At 53.1% G+C, this 19,568-nt stretch overlaps 1 protein-coding gene across 3 annotated transcripts; it reads left to right on the forward strand.

Moving 5' to 3' along the window:
* Nucleotides 1–3,253: 3,253 nt before the first annotated feature.
* Nucleotides 3,254–7,905, forward strand: FAM174C (family with sequence similarity 174 member C). Of its 3 annotated transcripts, none has more exons than XM_036399639.2 (3): nt 3,254–3,513; nt 4,114–4,275; nt 4,876–7,905. In XM_036399639.2, exons 1-3 carry the CDS (start codon nt 3,260–3,262, stop codon nt 4,877–4,879), a joined length of 420 nt encoding a protein of 139 aa, XP_036255532.1. In that variant the 5' UTR covers nt 3,254–3,259; the 3' UTR covers nt 4,880–7,905. The 3 variants fall into 3 exon arrangements, with proteins under 3 accessions (XP_036255532.1, XP_036255534.1, XP_036255533.1); XM_036399641.2 differs by having other exon boundaries at nt 4,159–4,275; XM_036399640.1 differs by lacking the exon at nt 4,876–7,905 and having other exon boundaries at nt 4,114–4,279.
* Nucleotides 7,906–19,568: the final 11,663 nt, after the last annotated feature.

Raw genomic sequence — 19,568 nt, forward strand, 5'->3', positions numbered from 1 at the left:
CTCTGCTCCTGACATTTACATTTCATTGCACAACACAACCTTTGGAGATGAAGAACAGTCTTGGAAGCGAGAGGAGGAGATTAGGGACAGTGGCAGAGCTGGCCGGACGATTGCCCGGCCGCTGGAATTTTAATCCTAAAATCGGTCTTGACATCTGAATTGGCCAAGAAATTTCACATAACGTAGTCAAAACTTGTCTGTAGAGGCTGGAAGTACAAACCTGAGGGCGTGCTAGGAGCGAAGTGCAGTTGGAATGTTAGGAAGGATAATGGATGTTTCCTGCAAAGCTGCTGTAGGCTACACTGGGACCTGTAGAGAAGAGCCAAGTGCTGTAGTCCCTGGGCTGTTCCCTGCGTGCCGAGCGCGTGTGCGATGTAGGGGAATGCCGGGCTTAGCTTAGCTGTGTCATTGCTTACAAGTTCTAAGAATTCTTTGCTAGCAAATGGAAACTGCAGTGTCCTTGGAGAAAAGAAGTGTTGTGCCTCCAACAGAAACCTCTGAGACGAGAGCTGCTCTCTTGGCTAGTTCATATGTGGAAATAGTCCTGTAATTCGAGGTAACTCCTTTTGCTCATGTCCGCATCCTTCCTCTTGTTGAGAGCTCATTTGAAAGTCTAATGTACCTGTGAAATATTCCTTTTGACAATTTTGGTCAGCTGCTGGAAAAACGTTAACCCATGCCGTATGCAACCTTTGGCTTGTGGCACACCTTGAGTTCCACAGATCAGAGTTGGGCATGCAGCCGTGTCTTGCTGTAGGTACGGAAGCAAGATTGGAACGAACTCCCTGACTCGATATGTGTTCATCTATTGAGACTCTTCCTAGACTTCATTAAGTTGCTCACTTTAATTGTAGCTTTCTTTGCCATCCTACTTGTTGCCATTAACTTTTTCCCATGGCCCACACTTCCTAAGCAGCCATGTCCAAGTGTTAACTCTCTGCTTAGGGGATCCAATCCATGGGCTGGCTGAGCACGGGCAGCAGCCGGCCCGGAACAGTTTTCCCAGACTGTGCTTTGTGGTGTGATGGGTTCAGCGATGGCTTGTGAGACCCTCGTGCGCTGTGAGCTGTGTGGGGAGGTTGGGGGCAAGAGCAGCCTCTGCCCTGGGCTCTTGTTAATGCCTCTCTGCTTTAGCAGGCTGAAGGGACCCGGCACACGCTTCGGAGGCCCAGCGGATCCTGAGCGACCAGAGCTGCTGCGTTCCAGGGATGCTGCAGCAAGTTTGCCAACCAGGTAATAACATCCCTTTCCTGAGGTTTTTTTTCCTTTGGCAGTGTCCCTGTTCCTTATCCCTAAGTTGGTACAGTAACCCTCTTCCATTCCTGTATCTTTATCCACCTTCCAATTCTCTTGTGTCCGTTTCGTTTCAGCACTGAGACGCGTCAGAGCGGACAGAAGGACAGACACTGGAGTGCGGAGATGAAGAGCTCAAAGCAGTGGTGTTGCTCATTTTTACATGAACCAAATCAGTCAAGACAGAATAAAACACTGAAATGTGGAAAAAACAAATCTCTGTGGTACTTTTTGTGGGAAACAGTACGTTTTTGGCAAAAGTATTTCTCTGGTGCACAGCCCAGTTGAGAGCACAGAGCCAACTGCCACTGTGGTGCTTGAGGTGCGACACACTCTGCTCCAAGCAGACTGATGTGTGATCCTCATGGGACATGAGGTCTTGTTGTGAGTTAAATCCCAAAAATGTGGCAGCTCGGTGATGAGGAGGATTAATATAATTATGCTGGGAGAGGCTGACACTCTGAATGTGTTTCTGGCAGGAGATTGCAGGGTGAGAGCAGTGAGAGTTTTTGATGATCTCAGCTGCTCCTGCCCTTTTTTTTTTTGTGTTAAGAGCTGATTGCTTCATCCTGCCCTTTTCTACCCATTTTTTTTAACTGATAAACTCAGAATTTGGTGATGGGCTCATTCAGGAGCTCTGAGGACTTGCTGCCCGAGAGCCATCAGTTCCCCATTTTCCACTGATAGGAGTCTCCAGACATTCCTGCCTGCAGGAGGGGATTATTAAGCTCACTTCACAAAACCTACTTTTCCTCCTTTAACCTCTTTCAAATTATCTAAGTGAACAGCATTTAAAAAAAGCAATCAGCCATGACACACTTCTGGGGGTTGAATTGAGCAATTCACCAGTGAGGATTTTTTGCATGTTAATGCAGGAGGATATGAAATATAATGAAAGCTGAGGAGTGTGTGAAGTCTTTGCTGATAAAAATGCAGTCAGGTGAGGCTGAAATGAATTCAGGCTGAAAATACTTACAAATAATGCTTTGTAAGACCTTCCTAAATAGGATGCTTAGACGCAGGCAGAAATAATGAACAGGTGCAAAAATAGCCTGGTTGAAGGTGCTGTTATTTTTGGCATTGCTAATTATGCCATTGAGTTAATGATGTCTTGTTAGGATGGGTGAGGGAATCGCTGGAGCCAGGGGCTGGATGTGGAACCCAGTGGCGTCATCGGGAAGGTGTCTGGGTGCCGTGGGTCTGACGTGAGCTCGGGTGACCCAGTTTTAACCAAAATGCCCTTTTTTTAAAGTAAGCCCTGTGTGTCCAGGCAGCTTGAGCCATTCCCTGAGGAAAAATGGGGAAGTGGAGCAGGGCTGAAGGGCCTGAGCCCTGCCCAGCAGTGACTGAGCCCTGTTCAGCCCGAAGTGTCTGCAGAGAGGAAAAATGGGGGATAGAAATTTTCGAAATGCTCAAAATGCTTCTGTTTCCAGTTGTGTTCACCATGGGGCGGGAATGGCCGCCCTGAAGGGAGAAGAAGAACCCTGAGGGGGAAATGGCGGCTCTGGGGGAGAAGGTCCTGCTATGAGGGGGAAGAGGTGACACTGAGGGAGAAATTATGACCCTCGGGAAAAAATGGTGGCCTTGAGGGGGGAGGGAGAATCCTGAGGGGGAAATGGCGGCTCTGAGGGAGGAATGAGAGCCCTGAAAGGGCAATGGCAGCCCTGAGAGAGGAAGGATGACCCTGAGCGGAAAATGGCGTCTGTGGCAGACGGGGGTGTTGCAGTGAGGGAGAAATGGCGGCCTCGCCCAGGGGCACGCAGCTCCCGAGGGCAAACAACAACAACCCTGAGGGCAAAATGTCGGAGCCCCGCGGCGGCTCCGTGAGCGGGTCACGGCCGGCCCGGAACGGCGCAGCCCCGGAACCCGCGAGCGGTTCCGCGGGGCCCGGGCGGGGCCTGAGCCGCGCGCACCGTCCCGGCGCCTTCCTGCGGCCGCCACTCCCGCTCCGCCGCCCGGCCCGGCCATGCCGCGCCTCCTCCTCCTCCTCCTCTTCCTCCTCCTCGTCCCGCACCTCGGCCGCGCCGCCGCCCCCAACCCGGGGAACAGCACGGAGCCGCCGCGGGCGGTCACACGGAACGAGACGCAGTCGGGAACGGAGCACGAGTCCGGGCCGAGGCTGTCGGTGGGGTCGGGGCTGCCGGTGCTGAGGCGCGCTGTTTATGTGCTGAGCGCTCTGTCGGCGCTGGCCGCCTTCTACTTCATGCTGCGGGCGTTCCGGTGAGTGCAAAGCGGGGACAGGCACCCGAGCGCGGCTGTATCCATGTTCTGCTGCTCCCGCTCCTGCTCTTGTCCCCATCCTGGTGCCGCCTGACCCGGGGCTGTGTCCCTGCTGGTCCCGGTTCCTGTTCCCGTTATCCCGGGCTGTGTCCCAGCTTGTCCTGGTTCTGGGGTTCTCTACCCTTCTAGTCCTGGTTCCCCCTGGTCGGGGGTGTCACCCTGATTGTCCCGGTCCCCGTTGCTTGTGGCAGTGCCGTTGCTTCTCCCGGTTGTCCCGGTCCCTGTCCCCCCTGCCTGTCCCGGTCTTGCTCTGGGTCCCCCGAAGCCGGTCACGGTGTCCCTTGTCCCTTGCCTGCCCCAATTCCGCTCCTATTCCCTGGGTTTGTGCCCATTTTCCCTGAATTCCCCTCCCTCCCTCTCTCTCTCTGCCAGCCGGGGCTCTGCCTCCCCAGCGCATCCCTTTGGCAGCGAGTCCAAAACGTCGCTGTAAATCCCTCACACTGTTAATTACCCGAGGTAATTAGCGCTAAACCATCTCCGCTAAAACCACCCGCTGGGTGGGGACAGCGGCTCACTCACTGTGCTCTCCGTGTCCCTCAGCCCCAGGTCCGAGGGCCCCAGAAACGAGCCCAAAACTCATTTCAGGTTGAAGAAGCCCCAGAGGAAGAAGTACGGGCTGCTGTCGAACCAGGATGAGAACATCGAGCTGGGCTCCCTCGACAGTGACGAGGACACCGTGTTTGAAAGCCGGAACCTGAGGCGGTGAGGGAGCATTTTGTGTGTTTTTTGTGTTGCTCTTTTCCTCACAAGGGGCTGAGGCTCCTTTCCCAAAACTGTGGGAGCTCTGGCACAGCTCCTACAACCAGATCTGCATAAATTAAAACGCCTGTGTGTGGTCTCTGTGTTGGCACACGGATTTATCTCACTTTTCCTCGTTTTCTGGCCCAGGAAAAGTCTCACTGACAGGGTTATTTGGACACTACTGTGGGGTCACAGAGCTGTTGGGAGAGCCCCTGTGCCCAGTCTGGGCCTCCCTGTGTTAGACAGGGAGGAATTGCTTCCAACTCCTATCACAATTCAAACTCCCAGTCCCATCAGGATATGCATTCCTGTTTTCCCAGCAAAATTCCTGGTTTGTTTTGTGTTTTCTTTTTTTCTTTTGGGAATTGCTTCCAGGTCTCATCACAGTTCCAACTCCCAGTCTCACAGGGATATCCATTCCTGCTTTCCCAGCATTGTGCTCACATCCCACCAGTTTGATTTCTGGGGAGGTTGTTTTAAGCTGAGGAGGAATGTCACCTCAAGGAACATCACCTCAGCTCCCCCTGATTTTGGGTGTCTCCTTTTTTTTTTTTTTTCCAGATGACTCGGGACCAGTGGCACTGGCTGCCTGGAATGATGGAGGGTCCAATCCCAGTGGAATCCTTAGTGCTCAAGTTTTATATCTGCTTACAATGACTTAACTAACAGTCTGAGCCCTTCCATAGCTGGGGCAGGGGAGAGGGGACCAAACCTGTTTTCTTCACGTGCATTCTTGGGGACATTTCTGGGGAAAGATGGGAGCTGTTCACTGCACGGGGAAGGGCTGAGGTAAAGGAGATGCTCTTGGGATGATTTTCAGCACCTGAAATCTGAGCTCGAGAGCTGCCCCTGTGCCTCATATCCCTCTCTCCTTGCCCTGGAAGCATCAGATTCCTTCTCCAGGCCGATCCTCTTTCCTTCATGCAATATCAGGTTACTTCTTTGGGAAGTGTCTCTGTAATTAGCTTCTGGGAGGAGCTGTGAGAGCTCTGGCTCTGTTACACAAACGGGGGTGGGAGGGTGATAGCTCAGACAGAGCAGCTTTGGGAAGGAGTTAAACGAGTTACATTTTGCAGGATCGGCAATTACTGGGATAATCCAGGTCATTCACGGGTTTACAGAAATGAAAGGGGCCAAAACCCAAAGGAATCTTTCTCCAAAAGGGCTGGGAATGCCTGGACTCTGCCCAGCCCCAGCTGTGAGCTCACCAGGGACACCTGTGACATCTGCCAAGCTCTGGATACCTGAGGAAGAGCCAGATGTGAGCCAGGGAGTGTCTTGGAGCAGCTGATGACTGGAAAAGGGGGACCCCAACTCCTCTTGACTGTGATTCAGGGCAGCTCTGGATGCGTTCTCTCCTCTCAAGGACCCTGGAGTCTCATTCCCTTGGCTGGTACTCAGCTGGCATCTTTCCTGCAGCCCATTGTTACGTGGATATTTGGGATCTGATTGTGTAGGACCAAAGCTGAATGTGTCAGGAGGTGGTTGTTGGGTGGATTTGCTGCTGAATGGGTGAAAACTGCTCACTAATGCTTCTGTCTGTGGCCTTTCCTTGAAAACTGGCAGCACATCCTTAAATCCCACTTCCCCCCAAGCTGGCAGTGCCTTTGTTTGGAGAACCCGAGGGATTTGCCCTGCGGGCAGGGAGGGTCCCTGTGGCACCTTTAGGGTGAATCTTTGGGATGTCTGGCTCCTTTCCTTTGGATTGCACATCCCCTGTGGATCAGGGGCACCGGTGACTCTTGAGGAAGGGACAGGGATGTGCTGATCGTGATCGGGGGAGGCTGGGGGCTGGCAGATGCTGCAGAATCTGCTGAGGGAGTGCTGTGATCCTGTGCAAGCAGCCACGTTGGTCTGTCCAGGGCAGGTGAGGTTTCCTGGAGAAATCCCACCCCCTGTGGCAGCTCTGTCTCGCATGTGCACCGAGGATTTTAAAATACACACGTATCTATTTTTTTAATAACATTGCCATGTGCACACCGTGGTTGTGTGTGCCCTGTTTTCCTGTCCTTTGGGTCATTTCACACCTATTTTGGGTGTTCCCTGCTTTGTGGCAGATGGGAGCAGGCAGAGGTTCCATGTGGGAATCGCTGGGATGGCTCCACTCGGCTGCAGCTTCCCTGGGGATGGTTGGAGCTCTGTGAGGATCTTTCTTCATCCTGCAGGGCTGAATGTGCTGGTAATTCCCTGGCTCTTTTCTTCCCTCTGAAAAGTTGTTCCCTGTGCTCTTGGAGCCTGACTGTCCCAATCCACTGCCATGCTCAGTGTTTGAACAACCCGTTCCTCATCCTCCCTTCACCTGGAGTGATGCTCCTGAGCATTCCTTAGGCTCCCCTCTTGTTGGGCAGGTGGGGTTTGCAATTCTCAAGTTTCCTCACCTCACAGGAGTGGAGCGTTTGTTTAATGTTGAATTATTCAGATCAGAGGGAACCTCAAGCAATAGGTCTTGCCTTGAAAATAAATCTGCTGGAATTAGTTTTGGCTGGAACAGATGTTTGTTTTTGAGCAGGGAAATGTGTGGAGCAGGTGATGAGGTGCCTGGGCTGTGCTGTGTAGGGAAAGAAACTGAGGTGCCAACCTGGAATTTCTACACCACTTCCATGTCTTCAGAGTCTTGCTGGCCACCTTTAAAGGGTGCAGGGTACAAAGGTGCTTGAGGGGCTGTCACTTGTCCTGGTCTTGGGCTGAAGACAGGTTGGAGCTGTAATCAGGGACCCTGTGAAGCTGTTTCCATCCTCCCCCTCAGCAGCAGTTGGCATCGGGATTTGCCCTTTGCAGGCCGTGACATTTCATCCCTGCTCTGCTCTGAGTCCTTGGAGACCTTTTCTAAGAGAAGAAACCCAAGGGACAGATCTGAGACTCCTTGGGGTGCTCAGCATGATCCCATTTCTCCAGGAAGAATCAGCTGGATCTGGCACTTCCTGTAATGTGAGCAGGGCCAGGCCAGGGGGCTTTTGGGGTGGATCCTGCAAATAAAACAGCAGCTTTGAGCACCTCACATGACATTTCCACAAAGGAGCAGTTCAGGTGTTCCTTCCATTACTCTTTCAGTTCCTCCATGTGTATTTGATACCATGCTTTAGGTCTCTTTGCCCCAGTTGGATCTTCCAGTAGATTTCCAGTTGTTTTTCAGGCTAAACACAGGAATGCAAACAGACCCACCTGTGCCTGGTCCTGGGCAGGCTGAGGCCCTCAGCAGCCACTGCTGCACTTTTATTTCTCCTGGATGAACCAAGGTGTTGGTGGAGGTTCCCTGTGCCTGTTGGTCTGCAGGATTCCTGCTCATCCCACCCAAAGGAGCCGATGGACCACGACCTGTAACAGTCACCACCTGTGTGCATCGTGACTGACTGCAACACTCTGCTCTCAAGCCAATTTTCCAAAGTTTACATAATCCCTCTGTTATCCTGGAGGCTTTTTGGGATGCTCTGCTGCTGATACTGGGCTGCCCAAACCTACTGGGCAGGGTTAATGGGATCCATGGGAGCGGGGTGAGATCAACTCTGGTGATTTTGTTCTGTGCCTGGGATGGGACCTGCAGCCCTGCCAGGGTCTGTGCCTGTGGTGGAGTCAATAAACAGCACTTGAGTACATTGTTGTCTGAACTCCCCAGGGAGCAGCTCATGTTTTGCCCTCCTGGAACTGCTGATCTGCCTTTAAACAGCCACTGGCCATGGTATTGATCCATGGTTTTCTTGTCATTGCAGCATCCCCTCCCTTGTACCTGGAGCCACTGGAATAAAGAATTCCAGCCCACCCATCCCTCCCTGCTGTGTGCATGGGCTGCTGAGCCCGTGGGATGAGGCTGCTCTGGTGAGATCATGGATTTATGGGGTCCTTGGGGTTTTCCCCCTGCTCACAGGGCAGTGCCACTGTGCTCCCAGGGCTGCTGCTCACCTTGTGTCCTGTCTGGAAGTGTCCAAGCCCAGGCTGGATTGAGCTTGGAGCCACCTGGTCTATGGAAGGTGTCCCTGCCCATGGGTGAGCTTTAAGGTCCCTTTCAAACCATTCAGTGACTCTGTGATTCTCCAATCATCTCTGCGTTGGTTTCAGTTTTCTGAAGTCTCCTCCTTTCTCCCTGTTCTCACATTACTCCCTTTTATTGTACAGAGGACCAAATAAAGTCCCTGTGAGGCCAATTCCAGCCTGTCCACAGCAGCAGAACCAAGTTCCATTTTGCTTGTTTGGAAGTGAGGGGGAGATGCTGTTCCCTGGATCATAGAATCTCCTGAGTTGGGAGGGACCCACAGAGATCATCGAGTCCGACTTGATGGGGTGCACAGACACCCCAACAACCCCAATCTGTCCATCCCTGAGAGCAGTGTCCAAACTGGAAGTTCTTCCAAACTGCTCCTGGAGCTCTGGCAGCCTTGGGGCTGGGGAGCCTGGGCAGTGCCCAACTCAAAGGAAGAATCTTTCAGTAATATCCAACCCTAAACCTCCCCTGACTCAGCTCCAGCCCTTCCCTCAGCTCCTGCCCCTTGTCCCAGAGAGCAGAGATGGGAGCTGCCCCTTGGGAGTCTCCCCTGAGTCTCCTCCAGGCTGAAATGGGAATGTCCTGGCTCCTCCCTGCAAGGAATTCGTTCCAGAACAAACCCAAGGGCGTTCCCTGACTCACGCCTGCTTCTCATCTGACTGTGTGCATCGGTGGCACTGAGAAAACAGAAGCCACGTTCCCCCTGTCCCCCTCTGCCACCCTTCCCGTGTCCCCATGTCCTGGAGCAGCTGAGAGGGTTTTGTTTGCTCCATGATTTCCCCTCGTTACTGGTGGGGTCCTGGGGGGCAGCGGGGTCGGGGCACACCAGGAACTGGGGTACAGGGGGGTCAGGGCACACCAGGAGCTGGGGCACGGGGGGTCAGGGCACACCAGGAGCTGGGGCACAGGGGGTCCCTGTAGGTGGCACTCACAGACCAGACTTGCAGCTGCCAGGGCACTGCCTGCACCTGGGGAAGCTGCAAATAAATCCTGGTGCCTTGAAAGGCAAATCTGCTGCTTCCAGCAGCTGTCTGGGATGAGCTGGAAGGGCCCTTTGGGGGTTGTGTCTCTTTGGGGGAGCAGCAGGTTTTGGGGTGGCTCCTGGGGAGCTGTTGGGGTTTCTCTCTCAGGGGAGTGTCTCAGGAGCAGGGCAGGGTCTTGCCCTGGCTCCACTTGAACCAGGTTCCACCTGGCCCTGTCAGGACTTGTTTGGGAAAGATTTTTATGATTCTGGGCTTGCAGGGTTTCAGGATGCCCTGGTTTGATGGAGTGATGCCACTGGCTCCAGCACAGACACGAACAGCAGCGCCCTGGGGGCACCCCAGCTTTCCTGGGCCAAATTAACTGCAGTGCTAATGAACTAACAGCATTCCCTGTGCAGTAGCATGGGCAGGACACCATCACCATGTCCAGTTAGATTGGATATGAGAGAAAATTCCTTCCTCAAAAGGAAGGGATCCAGCCTGGCCCAGGCTGCCCAGGGCAGTAGTGGTGTCACCATCCCTGGAAGTGTTCAGAAGACCCCTGGGTGTGGCACCTGGGACATGGTTTAATGGTGCCCTTGGCAGTGCTGTGACTTCATGATCTCAGGGGTCTTTTCCAAAAAAATTCCACGATTCTGTGCTTCCAAGCTCCATCTGTGTGCGGTGCTGGGAGCTGCCACAGGATGTGAACCGAGTGCTTGTTCCTTTTCAGGCTCAGGGGGCTGTTAGCCCAATTAGCACTAATTGCTGTGGCCCTTGGTGCTGGACCAGCTGCAGCTGTGCTGTCCTACCCTCATCCCTGTTCCCTGCTCTGTGCCATCCCCTCTTCCCGAGCTCTCAACGGGGCCAGGCTCCGGCTGGCGCTGGCTGGGATTCCAGTCACAAACACAAGCTGGCGGCATGGATCTGCTCGGAATTTATTTTAAACTCGAGGTAAAGTGCTCTTGATGCTTTGGATGCAAATTTCCTTCCCTGGAATGGGAGCTGCGGGGCCGGTGGAGTGCCAGGGAGCTCTTTTGATTCCAGAGCCTGTTTGCTGCTGCGGCTCCTCACGCCGCGCTCCGTGGAGTGCGAAATCACCTCTGCGGCACAGCCCGGGGAGGGAGCACTGCTGAGCTCTTCTCTCTCTTCTCTCACTCACCGTCCCCTGCTTTTAATGAGGGTTTGTGTCTAAAGTTGGGATTTTTTTAGGTTTTTTTTTTGTGGTTTTTTTTTTTTTTTTTTTTTTTTTTTTGGTGGGTTTTTGGGGGTTTATTTTTGGTATTTTTATGTGTGACAGCAGTCTGTGTGTGTGATTTTTTTTCTGGTCACTGTCTGGGAGAAGAGATGGTCCAAATGCCTCCAGCACCCCAAGGAGGAAAAAGAGAAAAATAAAGAATATTTTAGAATATAGAAATTTAGAATATAGAAAGGATATTTTAGAAATTTAGAAATATTTTAGAAATTTAGAATATAGAAAGGATACTCCATTCATGGATTATGGACTTCTTTGTCACTGGATTTCTCCAGTACCAAATGAACCTTAGGGTTTTTTAGGTGGCATTAACCAAGGCCAGGTTTGGATGGGGTTTGGAAGAACCTGATCTAGTGGAAGGTGTGCCTGCCCATGGCAGGAGGTGGAAATGAATAAGCTTTAAGGTCCTTCCTACCCAAACTATCCTGGGATTTTCTCCATGGGCAGCTCTCTGGGTCGCGGGTTGTCCCCATGAACACGCTGGGCTCTCACTGGGGCCAAGCCCTGGATGGGTGAGCAGATGGGTGTGGTCAGGGGAAGGTGTCACAAATTTTGCCCCATTTATTGCTCATACACTCACTGGGTGGCTCTGGGTGCTTTGGCGTGACTTTGGATGCTTTTGGAATTTCCCCTGTAAACGTTTTCAGCTGCACTCACAATTCCCCTGTGTCTGTGTCCCTCTCATTGTGGGCAGGGGCTGGGTGGTCTTCCTCACCTTCATTCCATGGACACTGGCATTCCAAAATGTGTCTCTGGGTTGGTGTGGAATCAGGTGGCACATTGGGAAGGGAGCTGGGAATGTTTGAAAACCTGCTGCAGAATCTCTGATGTCTCTTCTGTTCCACTCAACAAAGCACCTCTACACAACAAGCAGATTTTCCTGTATCAGAAATTACCTTTACTTAGTTGGCTTTTTGTCTAAATCCTCCTTCTGATCTTTATTTTTTCCCTTCCATCATGGAAAGGTGAATGGAGTGGCACTTCAGCCACCAAAGCCTTTCCTTTAGAATTGCTGCTTGTTTTTTGTTTTAAAAATTTTCCAAGGGGGCTTTGCAGGGGAGGAGGAAGGAGCGTCCGCTTTTCAAGTGACTCTGGGGAATAAAAGTATAAAGGACAGGAATGATCAGAACTGTGCTGCAACAGAACAATATTTTATTTTTGAGTACCAGAGCTAATTGGAGAAGGAATTCACATGACAATTTTTGCAATCTAAGGATAAGTAAACATGAAAGGGGCTCTGTGCTCCTGAACGTGCGATTGCAGAGGGAAGGGGGGGAACAGCCCAAAAATTAAATTGGAGACAATATCTTGGATGTTACAATCTCATGTTTGCTTCTCACAATGCTGGATCAAAGTCACAAGCTGCAGCTCATGTCCAGGGATACCTGTTGGGGGGGGATGGAACTTCCATGCACCCGTGGGCTGGAATTGCCAGAAAAAGAGGATTTTAGGTCTGATTTGCTGGAAACACTTCCACGGGTTGTGGGATTGCTGTGGATCTGAATAGATCCTGCTTCAGCAGGGCTTAGAGAACCTCTGCCCATGGAGAGGTGTTTATAGACAATTTTTGTAGACAATTACCAGCTGCTTTACTTAACATGGCATGTGGGGAATGTGGGGGTGATGGGTCACATCCAGTGCTGGGAAATGGAACTGAAATGGCACAGAACTGGTGTGTGGGCACCCTCCTCATTCCCTCTCCCATTGGAGGCATCTCCCAGTGCCGGTGTGATTCCCTCCTGCCACGCTGGAATCCCCAGGAATTGCTGTTGGCAGCACCTGGACGTCCTCAAAGTGCTTCCATGTGCCACATAGCTCAGAGCCTGGAAATGGGGGTGCTGAGATTTCAGCTTTGCAGACAGAAGAGCCCATTCCAGGGTTATGCTCAGCCCCTGCAGAGTACCAGGAGGTTTGTCCTGCTCCCTTTGAGGTGAAGGCAGAATGTTTCCCTGGAGAGGCTCCAGCCCCTCCCTGGAGCATTCACTCTGCCCCACTACGCTGCTGTTACGTTGAGGTGGTTAATTACTCTTGTTCTTTAAAGGAATAAAACCTCATGTACTTAAAATAATCCCAATTATTTCATTGTTCAGCCCGAGCTGAGCCCAGCCACCCCCGCTCCTGCAGAACTGCTGGAAAGGCTGCTCCTGACAGGGAAAAACTGATGGGCATTAACTCCATGAGCAGCAGCCGAGGGGATTGAGGCTCTGGGGGGGCCATGGTGCTGCTCTACCTGCAGCCCCCAGGTGCCTCTCCAGGACATCCCAAGTCCAATTCCAGTTGATGTATGGCAGGGCCTGTTGCAGCAGGACAAGGAGTGATGGTTTTAAACCAAAAATGCTGATTTAGAGTGGATAAAAGGAGGAAAAGAGGTGGGGAGGCTCTGGTACAGGTTGCCCAGAGAAGCTGTGGCTGCCCCATCCCTGAAAATCTTCAAGGCTGAGCTGGACAGGGCTTGGAGCAACCTGAAATAGTGGAAGGTGTCCCTGCCCATGGCAGAGGGTGGAACTGGATGATTTTTAAGGTCCCTTCCCACCCAAACCATTCCAGTGTTCCATGACGTTGCTCAAACACAGGCTGGCGGTGCAGGGACTGCTGAGGACACCCTGGAGAAGCAGCTCCTGACGGGATGTTCTGATGGAGGGGTGGCTGGGGGGGGCCTCATCTTCCAAAGGGGACCCTCAAAGCAGCTGTGCAGGATCGTGGCAGTGCTTCCATCTCCACGTGTGCCAGAGGCACAGCGGGACCTCGGGCGCGGTGGCTCAGACTCGCTCGTGCCGGGGTATATCGGTGGATTTTGATCCTTTTCCTTGCCAGTGTTATTTTAATCCGCTTTTCTCTCACATCAAACTCCTCTTTCTGCAGAACACACAGAGGCATCGGGTTTGTGCCCTTTGTGATTGGTAGCAAAGGGCTGTGATAGCGCGTTTTTCCTTTAGAACTGGAGGTTTTATCCCTGTGATAACTTTAGCTGCGCCACAGTCATCATTCAGGCTTCTTGGCTGGCTCAGATGAGTGCAGGGAAAACGCTTCCCACATTTATTAGAGGAAGAGAGGGCTGAACGTTCTTGGGAAGGTTCCCACTCCTGTCACCCAGCAGTTACCTGGTGGCTCAGGTGGGTTTGGAAAGCAGCTGAGTTCAACCGAGATCACCTTCTGCCTCCATCTCAGGTGGGTTTTATCAGACTTCAGATCAAGGTGTTGGTTGGCACCACTTCCATGTGGATGATGGCCAGGAGCAGCCTGCTTTTCCTGGGAGCTGCACAGTCAGAGGGAGCCCTTTCCCTCCAAAGCCTGTGTTTCCCACATAGAAAATAACATGTAGGGAATGGGTTTTTTTTTCAGATGAAGGAAGGATTAAGGCACAGCAAGAGCTGATTTGCCAAAGGGCACCCGGGGAAGTGGTGATGGATCAGAGATGGAAGTGGAATCCTCAGCTCAGTCTGTGCCTGCCCCACCACCCTTTTCCTTCCCTGCTCCCTGGCTGCTCAGGTCTTATGGGATAACCAGGACTTGGATTTCCATCCTCTTAAAAGAGGCAATTTAAGGAGCTTTCCAGGGGAGCAGAGCTGCAGGTCACCTCCTCGCTGCTGAAGATGTTTTTCTCCCTCTTTCTCCATCCTCGTGCTCCTTCAGAGCCTCTTTGCTCTCCTCCTTTCCCAGCGCTCAGAGCCATTTTCCCAGCTTCAAAAGGTTTCCTAATTACCCTAATGAGGTCAGGAGAGACCAAACGCTTCTGTGACTTAAAGCAGGGGTAGGAAGGGCTTGGGAGGGGGGAAATATCCCGACTGGTGCCTGAAGGAGGTGTCGTGGGAAGGCAGCGTCTCCCCCTCCGCACGTTCCCCCCACCTTCCCATCTCCAGCAGAAGGAAAAAAAAAAAAAAAAAAAAAAAAAAGGGAAATGTGGACAGAAGGTCTCAAATGTATCAAACAGCTTTTAAAAAGAAATTCCTTTTGCCTGTCAAAAGAACAAACAGATACACCAAAAACTGTCAGAATTAGTGTTGGAGTAATTGCAGCAGCTCTCCAAGGTTAATGCTCCATTAACGAGCAGCTCTCACGCAGCTAAAAGCCAGGACGAGACAGGTTGTCAAAGGCTTCCAGGAGATTAAAGCGCTGCGTTCCCAGCCAAACTCTCCCGTGGATGTTGTTTGGGAGGGAGGGAAGGGGGGTGTTTGTGGGGTGGAAGCATCACCAGCCCTGGCGTTGGCGGAGGAGCGTGACCCGGAGCCCAGGGATGGTTTCCAGGCCTTGGTGAGGTCGCTGCCCCTGGGGCCTCACTCGGTTTTAAACACTCCAGGAATTTTTCAGCACCTTTGGGCTGAGGTTTAAATGTGTCCTGAGGGCAGCCTCGGGTCTGTGGGATCTGTTCTGATTGCCAAGAAGAGTGGGGCCAGGGTGAGCGGGGTGCTGGCGGCTCTGACACCTCAGGAATTGATCCTGCCTGGGTTTCAGCCAGCCCAGGCGATTCCAGCATAATTTGGAATGGGACTGGGGTCTGATTTCGTCTTCAGGCCAGTGAAAGCCTCATTTAAATAGAACTGACCTTGATAGTTCTTTCGTAGAAGAAAGGAAAATTCATTCCAAACTTCCAGTGAGGAAGCATCACCTGGGGGCATGTGATCCAATGATCCAGCAGTGAGACACCCAGCAGCAGCTTTGGGATCATCTTTCCAGGGGGATCTGGGTGTTCAGCACCTTCCAGCACAGCCCTGACTGCTCATGGTGGATGCGGCTCTGAGCTCAGGGTTTTGTAAAGCAGAGCTTTACAGGAGCTTTGTGCCCTGGCAAAAGTAGGATTTGGGGATTGTCCTGTGGAGGGCTGGGAGTTGGACATTATGGTCCCTGTGGATCCCTTCCAAGTCAGGATATTCCGTGATCCTGTGATTCTAAGGTGGGTTTTGAGTGGGAAGAGGCAATTACATTCCACAACCTTGGAAATGTGGTGCTGAGGGCCACCCTGAGCCATTTCCATCCCAACTTCTCCGTGTGTGAACCCTCAAAAGGCGCCAGTGGTTTCCTGCTGCTCCTCGTGATCCCATGTCCTGTGCCCAGGCTGTGACTGGTCACAAATTCACTGTAGGGTGTTGGAGACCCCTGCCAGGACCAGGACTTTGTTCCATGGGGATGTGGGAGCCATTCCCAGGCCCCAGTGCAGCAGCCTGGGCTGAGAAGGCTGGTGAGGGAATGGAAAAGGAGAGGAAAATGATCCAAGTGAAGAGGCTGAGCCTTGTGAAGGGGCTGGTGGAGAGCAGGGGGGTCCCACAGCGCCAGACCCATCTGGGGTGGCACTTTGGAGATGTGGCTCCAGCAGCAAGGACACAAGGTCCCCTCGGACCCCTGGAAGCAGCTGCACCCCCTTAATGTGGGACTGGGGTTCACCATGGGATCTGCAGGAGGCTGGGTCAGTTTTGGGTGGTGAATTGACTCAAGGGAGGTGTGAGAGGCCTTTGGAAGGAGCAGCCACGGGCAGGGGAGATGAACAATGCCGTGATGAGGGAATTAAACCTTTCCTGTGTTTCTCTTTCCCTACCCTGATATAATTTGTATCGATCAGACCTGGGGTGCAGCAGGACCAGACGGGGTGAGTCGTCTCTACAAGAGCAAAACAAGCTCCTGCCCAGCCCCTGCCTCTTCATTAAGTCGATTTGCATTCCTAATCTCCATTTTCCGTTATTATTTTCCCCCTTGTGCGGAGTGAGGGAGATTTGCATAAAGTTCCTTTTTTCTTGTTTTTGTTCACGCTCAAGGTCAGAGACTCGGTGAGACACTGACGAAAACAATCCCCTCCTCACCCTCCTTTAATTCTTTGCAGAAACATGTCCTGGGGATTTTAACATAACAATTGCTGGGGAAGGAAGGGGGGACCCTGCACAGAGCCCTTGGTGGGGGGAACCTACGGAGCCCTTGGAGGGAGGAGACCCCAACAGAGCCTTTTGTCCCTTTCTGTGCTGGAAACGAGCTGCCCAAAGGAGAGATGCAAATCCATGACCGGGGAAGGGGGAGATAGATCTGGGAGCAGCACCAGTTCCTGCTGAAATGGGAGAGCTGGTCCAGCTCTCTCAGAGCAGAGCCTGTGCCAAACCCTTCTCCAAGCTGGGAGCACCAAGCAGCACACCCAGGTCCTAAGCCCTGGCCAGGGCACCTGCTTGGCTCCTCCAGCTCCGTGTGCTCACAGGGAATGGTGCTTCCCTGGGACAGCTCTATCCCATTTCTTGTCTGGAATCCTTGGAGTTGAGGGATGCCCCATTTGGGGATGCTTGGGACCCTGGGCCCTTGCAGTAGTGGGAGTGGGAGCTCTGGGATTGATTTCTGAGCTTGGGAAGGGATGGTGGTCTCTCAGAGGGAGCCCCAAGTCCTCTTGCTCCTGTTTCACAATGTTCCTCATGGTTCCCATAGGGAGCAGGGCTGGGTGATGGGGCTCAGGCATCGCTCCCACCTCCAGGTGTTGGGACAAGCACAGCAGCCCCTCCCAAGGAATCCAGTTTCCCTGTGGTTAAAGGAAGAAGGAAAAACTCTCAGCCAGCTGCTGAGGGGCTCATGTGGAGCAGCCCTCTCCCCTCCAAGGAACAGTGAGGTTTCTGATTTCCAGATTTTTCCTGATTTTCCTGGATCTGGCGCTGCATTCAGAGCCTGGGATGGGGCACAGGGGACACCTGAGCTCTGCGTGTGCCCAATGGGTTCTGAACCCCTTAAAAGGGGGAAAATCCCTTTTTAGCCCTGGGGTGTTTGCAGGTTTCTGCTGGATATGGGAAGAAGGGAGTGAGGAATTGGCTCCTTTTCATGTGCTCAAGCTGTGATGGTTTAAACGTGTCTAAATCATGCAAATCCCAGGGTTTGGGCATGTCTGAGGTATCCTGGGGGGCTGCTGAGTGACTGGATGGTGGCAGATGGTGGCTGGGGATGGTGGTGGCCCAGCTGCTCCCAAGTGACCTGGATGGGAACGGGAAGGGATTGACTTTAGGAGCAGAGGAATGTCAGAGAGCCGGGCCAGGGCTGGCAAGAGCTGGGAGATGGGTTTTGTCTGGTGCTGTGAGCACAGAAATATGTCTTATTTCCCAGAACTGGGAGGTGCTTTTTTCCCGAGGATGCTCCAGGGCTCTCAGCTCCCGTGATGTGAGTGTTTTCATGCCCCTTTAATGCTTCACTAAACAGTTTGAGCTGCCGCCTCTTAATGCCCCAGCAAAGCACTGAATGCTCTGGAGCGGAAAGAGCAGCAAGGAAGGAGGGTGATGGAACAGAGAAGAAAAGAGGCTGTGAGGAGACACAAAATCAGGGAAAAGTCACCTTTTCCCTTTCACATTCCTGGTCCTTGCTGTTGTGAAGGCAGCTGGGTGGATGTTGAGGGTCCCCCCAGCTTCTGCTGCTCCTCCTGGGCTTTGCTCACCCTCTCCCTGCCCTTCCTGGGCTCTATCCCACACCAATGGGCACATGGGGGGGATGAAGGTGGTCCCTGGGCCACTGGAGGGGCAGATCTTTGGAGCCTGTCAGGATTTTCCTGACCTCTGTGTCCCCTTTTGAGCACAACAGGGCCAACATCCATCGGACTGGTGCCCTGCAGCCCACGCTGGTGATCCCAGCCCGCTGTCCTCACCGGGTGTGTGCTTCCCAAAGCTTGGGAGAGGCCAAGGACAGGGGGAAAAATTTTTAAAAATCGAGTTTTAACCCACCCAGGAGAAGTTTGGCCTCCAGGGGAGGGGAGCTGCCAGCTCTCCTGCTCTTAATTCAAGTCATTGCATTCCCTGCACTCCGCGTCCCCTCCCCGGCACCGCTTGCCCTGCGGTTTGATCCGCGAGTACCAAAGGTACCGCCTCGGGCTGCCACATCGGCATCCTCGGTCGCCATAGGAACGGGAGCTGGGGGTCCCCCGCGCCCGCTCCCCCGGGGCCCAGCTCCGGGGGCTGAGCTCCTGCGAGCCTCTGAAGCTGGGCTGCTCGAGGCCGGGGGGAGCGGGCTGTGCCAGCCTGGGAGGGAGCGGCAGCGGCCGCCGAGCCCCGGAGCACAAAGACAGAGGTTATTGGTGTCAAAGAACCCGGCAGCTCCGCAGGCTGAGCCGCGGCTACAGCTGCTCTTAGCAGAGGGGAGTGAAAACCGGGAGGAGGGAAAGGGAGAGCTGGGAGCTGGAGACAATTATTGCCAGGGGGGTGGGAGGAAGAGGAGGAAGGTGATGGAGATGTCAGCGGTGGGGAGGATGAAGCTCAGGGCTCGGTTCAATACTGATCGTGCAATCATTGAATATCCTGGGGGAAGGGATCCACGAGGATCATCAGGGCCAGATCATGGGGATGTGTTGTAGGATGGGGGTGATGGTTTTAAACTAAAATAGGGTGGATTTAGACAAGGTATAAGGAAGAAATCTGTCCCTGTGAGGGAGGGAGGCCCTGGCACAGGTTGCCCAGAGCAGCTGTGGCTGCTCCATCCCTGGAAGTGTCCAAGGCCAGATTGGACACTGAGGTTTGGAGCAACCTGGGATAGTGAAAAGTGTCCTGCCCATGGCAGGAGGGTGGGACTGGGTGATCTTTAAGTTCCTTCCATCCGAAACCATCCTGGGATTTCATGACTCATGGAATCATTTAGGTTGGAAAGACCCTTAGGATCTGTGCCCCTCTCTGCACAGCTACTGTCCCCGATGTTTGGCCATTCAAGGAGCCCTGCGGGTTTGAGCCTTGGCTGTGGCTAAGCTGAGGGCAAAGGCAGCTCCTCCCTGAGGGGACACAGCCCCGGGGCCTGTGGTCCCCACCCCTGGTGAGTGACGCGCGGAGCCGCCCGACTCCCTGGAACCACCTCCACTTCCTAATTGCTGACAGTTATTTACTGTAAAGACAGGAGCACACGCACCACCACCTCTGACAACTCGTGTCAAAGCCCCGCCAGAAACGATCGCTTTACAGCTTTATTTCTTTTTTTGGTTTTTTTTTTTTTTTTTTTTTTCCCCAAACAGATCTATTCCCTCTCCCCTCCGTGCTGCTCCGTGGGGCTCCCTGCCCGGAGCCATCCCAGGATCCCCCCCCTTTCCCGGTCCATGCCTGGCTGGGCGCTGACAGACGGGTGCAAACGGAGGCTG

The sequence above is a fragment of the Molothrus ater genome, chromosome 26 (genome assembly GCF_012460135.2).
Source record: "Molothrus ater isolate BHLD 08-10-18 breed brown headed cowbird chromosome 26, BPBGC_Mater_1.1, whole genome shotgun sequence".
Classification (NCBI taxonomy): domain Eukaryota; kingdom Metazoa; phylum Chordata; class Aves; order Passeriformes; family Icteridae; genus Molothrus; species Molothrus ater.